The sequence below is a fragment of the Zosterops lateralis genome (assembly GCF_965231275.1).
Source record: "Zosterops lateralis genome assembly, chromosome: W".
Classification (NCBI taxonomy): Eukaryota; Metazoa; Chordata; class Aves; order Passeriformes; family Zosteropidae; genus Zosterops; species Zosterops lateralis.
This window is the reverse complement of record NC_139801.1, coordinates 3,565,923-3,580,471: the sequence shown is the minus strand read 5'-3', so window position 1 is coordinate 3,580,471 and position 14,549 is coordinate 3,565,923. Positions and strand designations below refer to the sequence as shown.

The window sequence follows — 14,549 nt, the reverse complement described above, 5'->3', positions numbered from 1 at the left end:
GCAGAAGACACCCCAAAGGCGTTAATGGACCATTAGCAGAAGACACTCCAAAGGCCATTAGTAGAAGAGGCAGGGGGCCTGGGAAAACACTAGCCCACCTGGTTTCAACAGTTCATGAAGATGGTGATAGAATAAATACTTTGTGTACATCCTACACTGCAACCCAGGACAATCATATATGAATATTTTTCCTGTGCTTTTCTCAGATGTTGCAACAGAAGATATGGCATCTCCAGGGCAATAGACCCATTCACATTGGCCAGGGTGGTAGCTGCAACAAAGAGTAGAAAGGAAAAAAAAATTAAAATAAATAAGGAATGGTTTTATTCCGGTAAGAGCCAAGTTATGCTGCAAACTTGAAATCAAACATCAGAAGCAAATTTTAAACTTTACTCACTAGTTTTGCTAATACATATCTTGCTAATATTCAGCATATTATAGACAAGCTTTACCAAGAAATACCATTCAGTGAATGACTACCAGTTTCTGTTCCTTCCATATAGTTTTGTAAAGAGGCTGTGATATTCAAAGTAGAAAGTGGGTAAAAAGGAGGAATTTGGACAGAAATCCAGATAAAAAGCCCAAGTGGCATTAATAAATAGTACTCAACTTATATGAGTCAATACTGTTTCTAATCCACCTTTTAAGTGCGTAATGAGTCAGTAGAAATGAAGACAACTGCACCTCTGCCATACACTTATGGAAAAGTTCAACTAGATCTTTCCAGAAAAAAAAACACAAAACCACAAAATCTCCAAGAAGTGATACAAACAAAATTAAGACAATCATCCTATATTCAATAAGGGTTGTGAGTGCATTTAAGAAGGAACTCATTTGCTACTTGCAAAAGCATAATCTGTAAATAAAACAACTCAGAGATATAGTCAATAATATAAGTTATGTCTGTTTTAAAGTCTGTAAGCAAAGATTCTGAAATCTAAAACTCAAATGAAATGGCAAACATCAAAAAAATTAGTCTCCATAGGAAACTCATGTTTAGTATCCTTTCGCAAATCAAACTAACAGATACTGATGGACTGATGATATTCTGACATTATGACAGACACCAATAATTTGGATTTTCAATGTCTGTCAGTAAAGAGAAACAAACACTTCATCTCAGGTTCATTAGAAAAAACAGGATCAAATAAATAAATATGAAGTCTCTGCAGAAATAGCCAATCTTCTCCAGATCACTCCAGAAGCATAAAGCATGGGGATTTGCACAGAGCCACGGTGTACAGATTACTTAGAACTGGAAAGCTCTGAAGATCAGGGGTGCTTTTTTGAATATTATTTTCTTTTTTTTTCTATAATTTTACCAATTATGCAGTAACAGTACAGGGCTGCTATGTCAAAAATAACAGCAAAACCAAAAAGATTAAGCCGAACCAGAATTTTTCCAGAACAGACAGCCAAGAAGGAATCAATTCCTACAGGTGAAGTACAATATCTGGAGGATGATACTAAAACCATAACAAACAAAGCAGATAGCATATGCGTTTATTAGATGTTCCTATATAAAAGCATTCCCCCCTGACTTTATACTTCTATTCAGTTTCAAAATTAACCAATACATCATAGACTATGAAGAATATGTTTTCCAATTCTAAAAGGCTTGTGGAGAAATCAGTATTTCTACTGTTCTTGATGTAGCATTCATTGATCCTCCAGCCCTTCAAATCCACCCTTTTAACAGTGTTTTAAAAACAGCTTGTTTTTCTTTGGTATTGTTATAATTCCAGTAACATCCATTCCTGTTTCTCCCAGATCCTTTAGCTACACACTGTGTAACTACAGAAATGCTACAAGAGTAAGGAAAACAACAGTATTGCTTCTAGTGGAAAAAGGCAATTGTATCCCTATGACAACAAAGGAGACAATACATACAGGCCAAATCCCTTCTCTAATGGAAGTACTAATAGGCTAGAATTTTTAAATTCAGTGCCAAACAACAGAAAAAAATTATGCCTAGCTAAATATTTGAAGAAACCCCACATCTTTGTGCATAATATTTAACACTGAGTGAAACTCCCGGGTGTCTGAGCCTGGACGATCAGACTCCTTTGAGTTTCCTCAGGACTCAGCCCCAAAGGCGACTTGTTAGAGAGAGACAGCCTCGATCCAGTTGTACGAAAAGGAATTTTAATAATATGAAAACAACAAACAATAAGGTGTTCACTGTATTGGAGTGAACTGGAACAAGACAATAACAAGGGGCCAAAGGCAAAAGGTGGGCTCTAGGGTCAGACGGGTACTTACACACCCTGGTGTGGGTGGGGAGTTAAGGTGGGGTCTGAGGGAAGGGTCTAATAGAGGAGAACGATTAAGAATATTAAAATTCCTACACCAAAAATTAACTTATGGTAATACAGAGAACAAGGAACCTTCTAGTAATGATTTGCATGCTTGAACATGTGAATAAGCTTCTTGCTTATTGCATTTTGAACGGGGTTTCCCAAGGCATTTTTCCAGGGTTCTCTTTCCTGGAGAAACCACCTCTACAACTGAGGAAGCTCCTTTCCTACTCCTCTCTTTTACTACTGCAGTAGTAATTTTTTCTATTCAGTCAGGCAGTCTCCAGCCATTGGATTCATTTCAGACAATGCAATTTACTCAACTTGATCTGACTGGGTCATGAGGGAAGAGGAAGAACTCAAGAACCCCAAATTACTGACTTATCTTTTAGCAAAACAACCCCAACTGATAATCCCAACAAACACTTCAGAGAACTAAGTAACTTACCCAAGTTTCAGCATCTTGATCATGTCAAAGTTGACTACATCAAACACCTTCATTGCTTTGTCATCTCCAACTGAACAGAATAATGCCCCTTCTGAACTAACAGCAATACTCTCAATGACACCTGTGAATTGAGATACTATTAAGAAATGGGAAGGGCATCCTTTACTTCAGTATTACAAAGAGAAAACCTACAGAGGTTTAAACCTGTTTCCCAACTGTTTTGTCACCTTTTCCACTTAAAACTCTACCTGACTTCAATAAAATATTATTTAAAAAATAAAATTCACAAAACAACACTTTATAGTCTATCAGTGTTTAGACTCAGGTATGTGATAATGAACAATTTACCAAAAACATAGTAAATTATTATAATGGCAGTAAGTTTAGTTTAAAATGTTGATTTTAGAAAATTGAGAACATTATGATGGGATAAACATCATGTGCTCCTCAGCTTGCATCTCTCAACAGAGTAAAAGCAACAGAACTCTATAGACTATTACACCCACGATACTCAAAACTACTCAGCAATTGAGTCTTCCATAAAGTTCTCACAATGCTGATTTTCACATGGTAGGTTTTGTTCTCATATTTTGCTTCTATATATAAAAAGCTGATAGTTAAGATCAAAAGCACACTCTAATATTTCTTGAAACTCTAAAAGAAAACCATACTTTTACTACCTATTATTAAATATTTTTCTTACAGTAACATTCTGCATATCAAACTGGATTTTTTTTCCTTTAGGCATATCATAATTTCTAACACCGCTGAGAACAGCATTTTCTGTCCAGACTATTTAAAGCTTAGCATAGTGTTGAAAAGCCTTGTGTACTCATTAGCTCAGAAAAATGGGTTAAAGTTTCTCTCAATTGCAATACATCTGATAATTACAACAATAATGCAGAATTTACTCTACAGTTAGAGTAATTCCAGATGAAAATAACTGCTTTTTTTCCACACTGCAAGGGAAAAAAAAAAGACTGAGGTACCCTTATTTAAAGCAACATATTTTTGTGGGGGTGCTGAAATTGTTTCATAGGTTTTTTAGTTGTAAGTTTGATGTGATTTGGACTTTAACCCTAGCCAGGTAAAGTTCTTGTCTTGGATTGTTCTTATCAGAAGTTGATAAGAGTTGCCAAGGCAACCTAATCCTCTGCCCAGAGTTTCGGTCATCCCATTGTATTTTCCCCCATCACAATGTATATTCTCCCCCCCATGCCCATCAACCCCCAGGCCCAAAACCTTCGGAGAGGTGCCGGACAGTGATTGGTGGATCTCCGAGGACCCCATCTCAATTCACCTGATTTGTTAATGTTGTGTATTGCATTTGGCCTTACCCACCTGGCTTTGTTTCATTGGTCTTGTAACGTGCCCACCCCTGAGATTTCTGGTAAACAAAAACCCCCTGCAAACCAGGCCCGAGGTCACTCTCCAGAGGCACAGGCCTGGAACCAGGAACTGCCCTGTGATCCCCAAATAAAACCTTCTTCCTGAGCCTTGAGAGTGTCCCCTCTTTCGAACCACGGCCGTGACAGCCAAGGCAAAGGTACTGCGGAGCCAAAGACCCACGCAAAGGTACTGTTGGGCGTATCAGAGCTAGCAGGGTGGTCCAGCCGAACGCTGGGCTGGCCTGAGAGACAGATACGCGAAGCAACATATTTTTAAACTTCTCTGGATTTTGTGAACACTTTTGTGTATCTTGTTCACTTATGACCCAGATATTGTCCCCACAAGCAGGGCACAAGGCAATGCAAAGGCTGAAGGCGATCTGTGCAAGCAGAGTCCCATGTTTCATTTTCATCCTATCCCTGCTAGAGCTTGGGGGCAAAATGTAACAGGACAGAGGAATAAAAAGAAGGTGGTAGATATCATTTAATCTCTAACTTCACTAAAGGAAGCCCAGAATCTCTCTCTCTCTATTTGCACTCTCTTCAAACAACAAAGAGCAAGGGAGAGGAAAAAGTGAGGTCCTTTAGCTAAGAAAGAGCAACTTCTCACCCAAGTGACTTCGGAAGTGTTTAACAAACTCAATCCCTTCTATTTTCTTCCAGAATTTTACATGTCCATCATGACCAGCTGTTATGATAAAATCTGTTCTACAATTACAAAAGGAAAATAATAACAAGAAAACAGATGCAAAAATTATGCACCTTCCCACTGGACAGTAATTTGCACTAGAATTCACACTGTGCAGAGAATGAAACCTCAAGAAATTACTGTGACAGTCTTTCTGAATGGGTACTATAACTCCTGGAAAAACAAAACAGGTATTTTAGTTCATTCTGGATTAATCTATAAAAATTCATAGCCTAAACTGAAGAAACACAATCCTTTTTGAATATGTAAATATAACTCCTATTTTAAGTCTGGTTTCACGGTAGTTACTATGTGTGCATGTCTGTGCAATCTCTGCAGTTCTGGTGAATGGTATTTTTTCAGAGAGAGTAAGAATCTTATTCCTGTATTTCCTGCATATTTTAACAAGGACTTTAAGACCCTCCTCTAGACTATAAAAACAACTTTTGTCTTGCTTCTAGGTAAGCCACTTAGCTTTTAAAAAAAACCCCACCACCCTTTAAAAACCACCTCAGGACACTGTAACTTTCCATCATAAAACTTCTACAATGGAAACTTGTTAGCATACACAAAAATACACCCCAGATGAAGAAATACAATGGAAAACAAAAGTACTTACTTTGTATATGCTACGTGTGTAATAACATCTCTGTGCATGTAACTGCGTTCGTACATCGAAGCCGATGGCAGATTTTCAAGATAAACATGTTCAAATTCAAGAAATACACGGAGTAAAAAGAAAAATCTGTGTTTGTTCTTGTTGTGGTTTTTTTATGTTACATCTACATTTTGTTCTCTTTTACTTATCCTTGTATTGCTTACTCATACTTTAGTAAAAAACAGGCAGGATTTTGTGTGAGCATAATTATAGAGCTTTTAGCTCTGGCTTTGCACTCAGACTTATACATTTTCTGTGGACTAAAGCCACTCAAATGCTGCTTTAACCCATGTAGCTCTCCCTTTTTAAAGCAACTGTTATCATAACTGTCTTACTGTTTCCAAAAAGTCCAAGTCAATTAACAATTTTTAAGTTACTGCCAGAAAACAGAAGGTCATCTGAGCCTCATTTCATTCTAAAACCACGTGTACCCCTGTTGTTTTTATGAGATTTGTGGTCCCACAGAGGTCCTGTAGTCTAAATCCTAAGTGCTGGTATCAACCTATTTCATTGTTTAACTGGCTGACCTAAAATAATCTGATTTTGAGTTTTGTTTCTGATTTTTAGATTCTGTGCTTTTGTTAACACCTGTGCAATGGTATTTTTTACTGAATTTGCATGTTTACATCTGCTGAACATTGTTTTCTTTACTTAAAGAAAACTTAAAGTGATACCCAGAGAGCTGGGAGTTGCTGCACACATCAATACCGTGTGCCAAAATACAGCCTAGAGGCTTCTCTTGCTGCTGCAGTTTAGGGCAGTGGTCTGTAAGATGGATTAACTCCACATCCATAAACAGCACAGCTCCAGCCTGCACAGAAGGGCTCTTAGCCTGAAAGTGTCCTCCAAAAGAAGCAAAAGTCTTAATATCATAAAATATTAAGGGACTAGAATAAGCCTTAAAAACCATCTAGTCCCAAGCCCCCTCCTACTAGACCAAGCTGCTCAAAGCATTATTCAGCCTGGCTTTGAACACTGCCAGGGTTGGAGCACTCAAAAAATCATCAGGCAACCTCTGCCAGTACCTCACAGTAAAGAATTTTTTCCTTATAGCTAACCTGAATTCCCCCTCTTTCAGTTTGCACCAGTTACTCCTGGTGCTATCACTACACTTCCTGTCGCAGGGTCCGTCTCCGGCTTCCTTCTAAGTTAAATCCTTTTAGATACTGGAGGGCTGCCATGAGATCTCCAAGCAAACTTCCCTTCTCCAGGCTGAACGGCCACAACTTTCTCAGCACCTGGCACCCAAGTCCTGTAATTCCGCACTCAAAGTTTCCGCCCAGCGTGCCCATTTTATACACGAGACACAGCTCCAGGACACGGGCTCCCGACATCTGCCCTCACTCCGTGGCCGCTCCCGCCCGGCGGGGCCTGCGGGCGATCCCACCGCCCCGACCCCAGTCGGAGCAGACCTCCGCTCCTTACCTCTCCTCTTCTTCGCCTGTGCGGCCTCCCCCGGGAGCGGCCCGACCCAGCGCTCCTCCTCATCCTCTTCGTCCACCGCCGCAAGATCCCCACCGCCTGCCTCCACCTCCAGAGGCTTTCGCTTGCGCCCGGGCTCGGGCTCGGCGGACCCCATGGTGCCAACGTCGCTGACCCGCGCCGCGCCGGGCGCTCGGCGAGTGACGTGTGCGCCGCGGGGCGGACGGCGGGAAGCGGCCATGGTAGTAACGGGCGGGAGCGGCAGCGGGGGAGACCCGGGAGGTTCACGGCGCTTGGGGGGATCCCGGCGCTCCGACACCTCGGGGCAGGGAGGTGCTCTCGGCCGCTGGGGCCATGGGGCTGCTTTGGAGGGAGGGTGCTGGCTTCCCGGCTGGGAATGGGGCGACGTTCATCCCTCTTGTGAGCGGGGCTGTCCCGCCTCACGTCCTGCCGCCGTTGTGCTGCCGGGGTTCGCGTCGGGGGCGCGGGGGCTCCCTGTCTCACCGGTTTTGCGATGTTGTTTGTACCCTGCTGATATTTTGCTTCCATAAGTGCCTTGGTTTCACTTTCACAGACCTGCTGTCAGTGTCCTTTCCCCTCCTTCACCGTCTTCCCCCTGCTAGTTGTTTTGAACTTGATCACGACGCATTTCGCCCTCTTAATGTGTCTATGAAGTGGTAGTGCCGAGAGAATGGATTCAGGCCCTTCTCGTTGGTTCTGAGCAATAGGACGAGAGGCAATGGGCAGAAACTGATACACAAGAAGTTCCACTTGAACATGAGGAAGAACTTTCCTGTGCAGGTGACCGTGCACTGGAACAGATTGACCAGAGAGGTTGTGGAGTATCCCTCACTGGAGATACTCAAACACCATCTGGACACAATCCTGTGCTGTGTGCTCTGGGGTCACCCTGCTTAAGTGTAAGTTGGACAAGATGACCCCCTGTGGTCCCTTCCAACCTGACCCATTCTGTGATTTTTTCATAAAGCCTTGGCTAGCATAGAGCCTACACTTGGACATGTGTGTATTTTTTACCTAATTATATAGTCCTAAACAAGGTGAGAAGGAATAACATGTTGAAACTAACACATTAGTATTCATGCCAAAAACCCCTTGCTTTCAGGTATGGTGTGGAAATAGAAATATAGTTTAACCATACTGGAATAGAGAAAACTGCAAGCTACAAGAAAATAACATCTGAAAGTGACTCTTCAGTGTGTGTACTGTGTAAGGTAGTTAAGAGCACAGCATTGAGGACTGCAAGTCAGCTTGGCTCGTGTCATGTCTCACAGTGTGTACATTTCAAAATCTTATATGAAATTGTTCCAGAAACTTAACAACAGAATCACTTAATTATTTTTCTATGATGGAGGTTTTCTGGCTTTCTCTTCAGAGTTTTATTTCATATAATGCTTTCATGGTGATTAATTGTAGTATTAATCCCCATGCAGGGGACACGGGTGGAATAGGTTTTTATCCCACCCCAGGACCCCTTTCAAATTTCCAAAGCATGGGGTTCTTTTTCTCCCCTTTCTTTTATTCTTCTCCCTCCTCACTATCCCCCAGACCCTCTTTGTTTGTGTCCTTAACAATTTTTGGTCTCAGATAAAACTAAGACTGCTTAGTTTCTTTCTTAGTTTCTTCTTTCTGAGCAATCTTTGCTGGAAGCATTTCAGAAGTCTTATAAATTATGGGAACTGATTCTGTTTATATTATGGAGACATTCCAAGACTCTTAAGAAGATAATGATTTTCCTTTGCAAAATCTATGCTCATTAGTTCTTATAAGATCATGGTAACCTAGATTTTGTAGTGTTCCACTTTAAATGCAACAAATTTGCCAGGAAGACTAAGTGTTGCCATTTTATTCAATAAACTGTATTTAGATAGTAGTAAACTGTAATAGTTGACATTTAATTGACACTAGTAGTAGTCATGCTAAGGCTTGGTAGGCCGCATATAACCTGTAGATGAACTGTTCTAGCAGATTCTGTAATGTAAGCAGTGTAGCTAAGAGATAATCACTTATCTAAGGAGTGTATCCATTTATCTAAGGAATGTACCTTTTGGCAGATACTTAAATGTCAGAGAGATTATTGTACCAGGTAATGAAAATGAAGTAAAAATTTGTGATGATGAAGAAATCATGTAAAGAAACATATAAAAAGCCTGTGATTTTTCTGTGAAATGGGGCTCTGTCTTTGGACGCTAGTCCACAGGCTCCCGGGCCCTCAATAAAGCACCGCATAAATGACTTCGGTTGTTTGTGTCTTCTTCGGATCGGGCAACAGTTTTCTGGCGACCGCGGCAGGACTCCGAAGGTGGCTGGGGCGGTTCGCGTTCTGATCCACTCCACGCCGGCACCGAGTGATTCTCGGGGAGTCATCGGTTCGTGCCCGACCCCTGCGCCTGGCGGACGACTGCAAAAGGTAAGCCCGAAGGTGCTTTATTTTCTGGTTCTGGTTTGGGTGCCTGCCCATAAGACGAGGCGATGATCCTCGCAGGGTTGGGCTAAGACGTCTGGTTGGTCTGGTAAGCCTAGGCGCCGGCTGTCAGACGCGGCGAAAGCTGCGCAGGTCTGGCACTTGCCCCTCGCTGCGTCGAGAAGCGGCAAGTTGGATTGGTCTGGTATTTATCTGGTATTTACTTTTGTTGTGTGAGTGTGTGTGGCATAATTGATTCTGTTAAACTGTCAATATTGATTGTGGTTATCCTTGTTTTGTACATTGCTGCATATTGATTGTTGCATTGTTGTACAGTTGTTAGTGAAATTGGTTCAAAATGCCATTCAAGGCACTTAAGTCTATGGTTCAGTTCAATAAGGGTATACCCAAAAATACTCTGCTAGGATGTTTACTGAGGAGGTGGAAAAGTGAAGGGTTTCTCCAGGAGATGAGTAAGGATAAGATGATTGATTATTGTAATCATTGGTGGCCAGAATATGAGCGACAAGGGCCGTTATGGCCAGAAAATGGTACTGTGGATCATGATACCCTGAATTCATTAATGCAGTATTTAAAGGAAAATGAAAAATGGGATGAGGTACAGTATTTAGACTTGTTTTATTTACTGTGCCGTAAAAAGGAGTGGCAGACTGAATGTGGAATAATGGTATTGGAAATTCCAGAGTGCGGGGGTTGTAAAGAGAAATCTAAATGTGTTCAGTGCTTAGCCTTGACCTCTCGACCAGAAGAGGATTTGTCTTTAATGGTGTCACCCGGTGCGCCTCCCGCTTCACCCCCTCCTGCTGTTTCACCCTCTCCTGCTGTCTCACCCCGTCCCTCTTTGTATCCACCGTTACCAGAAAGCAGTACAGAGGAGGAGGAGGAGGAGGAGGACGACGAGGAGATGGCAAACATAACAGTGGCATCAGAGAATGCTAAAAAGGTTGTTATACGTCCTCCAACCCCCTCCCCTGTTTCTCCCCAAAATCGGCGAAATACTCCACTCGCGGCACGAACTAGACAGGGACGTAAGAATCATGGGGAACCCCAGCTCATTGCCCCTTTAAGGGAAGCTATGGGACCCCAGGGAGAGAAAGTGTTTGTGAAAGTGCCTTTCTCCCCAGGAGATTTGGTGATTTGGAAGCAGTCAGCAGGCAGTTACCGTGAGAATCCTGAAAGAGTGGCGCGGGTGGTCAAAATGATCATTAAAACCCAAAATCCAGATTGGAATGACATGCAGGTTTTGTTAGATACCCTAATGGATTCCACTGAAAAGGAGATGGTGTTGCGAGCGATGAAAGAACGTGCTCGAGAAATGATTAGACTACGTTTAGCTAGAGAGACTGTGAATGACTTGGTACCAAGTGATGATCTGGGATGAGATCCGAACAGGGGTGAAGGAATGGAATCTCTCAGAGAATATCAGGAGTTATTAGTAGAAGGAATCAGGACGGGAATGCCTAAAACACTAAATTGGTCAAAATTGTATTCAGTTAGACAAGATAAGAATGAATCACCTTCAGTGTTTTTAGAGCGACTTAAGGAAACTGCTAGACGCTTCACTGATTTGGAAACCGATAGTGAAGCAGGAAAATTGCAGCTTGCTCTAATCTTTTTGGGTCAGACACAGGAAGATATACGTAAGAAACTGCAAAAATTGGAGGGGCAAAATACTCGAGATTTAGATAAAATGTTGGAAGTGGCTTGGAAAGTTTATAATAATAGGGAAAAAGAAAATGCCAAGAAACAGCAGGCGAATATATTAGCTATAATGCAGCAAGCCGGTGATAAAGGAAGAGGCAGAGGTGGCTTTGGGCGTGGTTGTGGCTTTGGACGTGGTAGGGCAGGATTCCAGAATGTTAGATTTGGAGGAAGGAGGGTGGCCCCTCCCGGTCCCCAGCAAGGAGAGATTGCTCCCAATCAGTGCGCGTTCTGTCGTCAGATAGGACATTGGAAAAATGAGTGTCCAGTGAAAGCTGGACTGGGAGGAGTGCCAGGAGGAGTACCAGGAGGAGTGCCAGTGAATAACCCAGCAGGTTACCCCATGAATCCAGAAGGTGTCGCCCAAGCATTAGTTTTGGGTAACTATCAGAATCAGAGCTGACTAGAACAGGACTTGAAGGTTAGAATTGATATTGATGGGAAAGAACAAGAATTTACTGTGGATACGGGGGCAACGTATTCGGTTTTAAATAAAAGATTGGGACCTATAAGTAATACTACCATACAGGTAGTAGGGGCTACAGGACAATTAGAAGAAAGACCCTTTTTACAACCATTAAATTTGAAATTTGGAGGGAAGGAATTAGACCATCAGTTCTTGTATATGCCTAATTGCCCCAAACCATTACTGGGCAGAGATTTGTTGTCATTATTGAATGTCAAAATTATATTTGAACATGGAAGGGTAAAATTAGAAGTTCCAGGAGAAGAAATTGCTAAATTGTTTGTAATAAAGGAAATTGATCCCTCTCCTATTCCCATCGAAGTGGATCAAGCTGTAGTGCCTTGGGTTTGGGAGACGGGGAACCCTGGCAAATCAAAGGCTGCCCAGCCAGTGGTAGTAGAATTAAAAGAAGGGGCTCAGCCAGTCAGAATAAAACAATACCCAATTAAATTAGAGGCTAAGAAGGGTGTTGCTCCTTTGATAACTCAGTTTCTAGCACAAGGGATTCTGCAGGAATGTGAATCAGAATTTAACACTCCTATTTTTCCAGTTAAGAAACCAAATGGTAAGTATCGGTTAGTGCAGGATTTAAGGGCAATTAATAATATTGTTAAAGACATTCACCCAGTGGTTGCCAATCCGTACACTTTATTAACATCTGTGTCAGAAAAATTTAAATGGTTTTCTGTTATTGATTTAAAAGATGCTTTCTTCTGCATCCCTTTGGCATTGGGAAGTAATAAATATTTTGCATTCGAATGGGAAAGTCCTGATACTGGAAGAAAGAGACAGCTCACCTGGTCTCGGTTGCCGCAAGGTTTTAAAAACAGTCCTACAATATTTGGAAATCAATTGGCAAAAGAATTAGAAGAATGGAAGACTGCTGAGGTAAGAGAGTCACCTTTCTCTTATGTCATTCTCCAGTACGTGGATGATATCTTTCTAGCAACAGAGGAAAAAGAAATGTGTCTGAAACTGACTATTGCTTTGCTGAATATGCTAGGTCAGGCTGGCTACCGAGTGTCAAAAGAAAAAGCACAGTTAATAAAAGAAAGTGTAATATATTTGGGATGTGAAATCACCCAAGGCCAGAGACGGTTGGGAGTCAATCAAGTGGAAGCTATTTGTGCTATTCCCCTTCCCAGGAATCATCAGGAATTAAGGTCTTTTCTGGGAATGGTGGAATGGTGCAGGTTGTGGATCCTGAATTTTGGACTTCTAGCTAAACCGTTATATAAAGCTTTGAAAGAACCGCAGCTGAACTGGGATCGACAAAGGAAAAAGGCCTTTGAAAACTTGAAACAGGCCTTGAAAGAAGCTCCGGCCTTAGGCCTTCCGGATTTAAATAAAGACTTTCAACTATATGTGAATGAGAGACAGAAATTAGCACTGGGAGTGCTAGCTCAGAGACTTGGTTCTTGGAAACGCCCGGTAGGGTATTTTTCAAAGCAACTAGATGCAGTAAGTGCTGGTTGGCCGTCATGCTTGCGGGCAGTTACGGCCACAGTGATCCTCATCCAGGAGGCCAGAAAATTGACTTTGGGGAGGAAAATAGAGGTATTTGTGCCTCATATGGTACTAGCAGTTCTGGAACAAAAGGGGGGTCACTGGCTTTCGTCCAGCAGAATGCTACAATACCAAGCAATTCTGAGAGAACAGGACGATGTGGATCTGAAAATAACTAATCATGTTAACCCAGCAGAATTTCTCCGCAGTGAGCAGGAAGAAGGAGAACTAGCACATGACTGCATGGAGGTGATTGAACAGGTGTATGCCAGCCGAATTGATTTGAAAGATGTCCCAATAGAAAACCCGGATTGGGAACTGTTTACCGACGGGTCCAGCTTTGTGGAAAATGAAACCAGGTATGCGGGATATGCAGTGGTGACAGTTACAACCGTAGTAGAGGCAAAGGCCTTGACCTCTGGAACCTCAGCTCAGCGAGCTGAGATCATTGGACTCACCAGGGCCCTAATGCTAAGCTCAAGAAGGAAAGTGAATATATGGACTGATTCTAAATATGCCTTTGGGGTTGTGCACATTCATGGCGCCTTGTAGAAAGAACTAGGACTGCTGAACTCTCAAGGAACTACTATCAAATATAGAACTGAAATTCTAGCCTTGCTAGATGCAGTACACCAACCTGAAAAAGTTGCAGTAATGCATGTGAGAGGGCATCAGAAAGAAGAAGGAAAAATATATCAAGGAAACAGGTTGGCTGATATCACAGCACGAGAAGTGGCCAGAGAAGTATGGACCCAAATGGCTTTGATACCCACTAAGGTGAGTCCTGTAACTCCACATTTGATCCAGGAACCGAAGTATTCTCCAGATGATGAAAAACTAGCATCACTACTGCAAGCGCAAAAGAATGCAACTAGATGGTATGTAACAGCCATGGGACAAGTTGTAGTTCCCACCCGAATCATGAAAGCTATCTTAGAAACTGAACATAATAAATGCCATTGGAGAGCAGAAGCACTGGTAAAATTTCTAAAAAGAGAAGTAATTTCTAACCAGATGTTAACGTTGGCAAAACGGGTGAATGCCATGTGTTCAACTTGTTTGAAGAATAACCCAATAGTTAGGAAACAGATCCAGTTAGGGAAATTACAAGTGGGGCCCGAACCAGGAGACTACTGGCAAGTAGATTTCTCAGAATTACCAAAAGCACAGAACTTTAAGTATCTTTTAGTGTATGTATGCACTTTTTCAGGCTGGCCTGAAGCCTTTCCTTGTCGAACAAATCAAGCAAAGGAAATAGTGACTGATAAAAAGGAATACTCCCTGACACCGCAATATTCATCCATTTGGAAATGTAATGAAAAAGGTGGCAAATATGAAGCAAAACCTGGGCTATATGGAGGACTCGGAAATTATGGTTGGTGCTATGAAGCTATTGTAACAAAAATTAAAACAAAACAACCTTACCAGGAAGTTAAGTGTCAAAACATAAGCCAGCAGCATGTAGTTTGAGATGATTGAAAAACCGTATGGGGTCCGAGCTTATTGGAACATTACAGCTATATTGGAACGGT

General features: G+C 41.9%; 2 protein-coding genes across 3 annotated transcripts in view; one reads left to right on the top strand and one right to left on the bottom strand.

Moving 5' to 3' along the window:
- Nucleotide 1: 1 nt before the first annotated feature.
- Nucleotides 2-7,142, bottom strand: LOC310922067 (peptidylprolyl isomerase domain and WD repeat-containing protein 1-like; the record flags this gene model as incomplete). Its single annotated transcript, XM_083882387.1, has 3 exons — nt 2-271; nt 2,746-2,866; nt 6,905-7,142. The coding sequence occupies 3 exons, from the start codon at nt 7,140-7,142 to the stop codon at nt 58-60; spliced, it is 573 nt and encodes a 190-aa protein (XP_083738513.1). The 3' UTR covers nt 2-57.
- LOC310922172 (centromere protein K-like) overlaps nt 7,074-14,549 on the top strand; it is a 35,237-nt gene continuing 27,761 nt past the window's right edge. The window contains exon 1 of one of the 2 annotated variants that reach the window (XM_083882587.1): nt 7,074-7,143. In XM_083882587.1, coding sequence (XP_083738713.1) covers nt 7,141-7,143 — 3 coding nt within the window. In that variant the 5' untranslated portion in view covers nt 7,074-7,140. Of the gene's footprint in view, nt 7,235-14,549 lie in introns of both variants that reach the window. The other variant, XM_083882588.1, reaches the window with a different exon arrangement.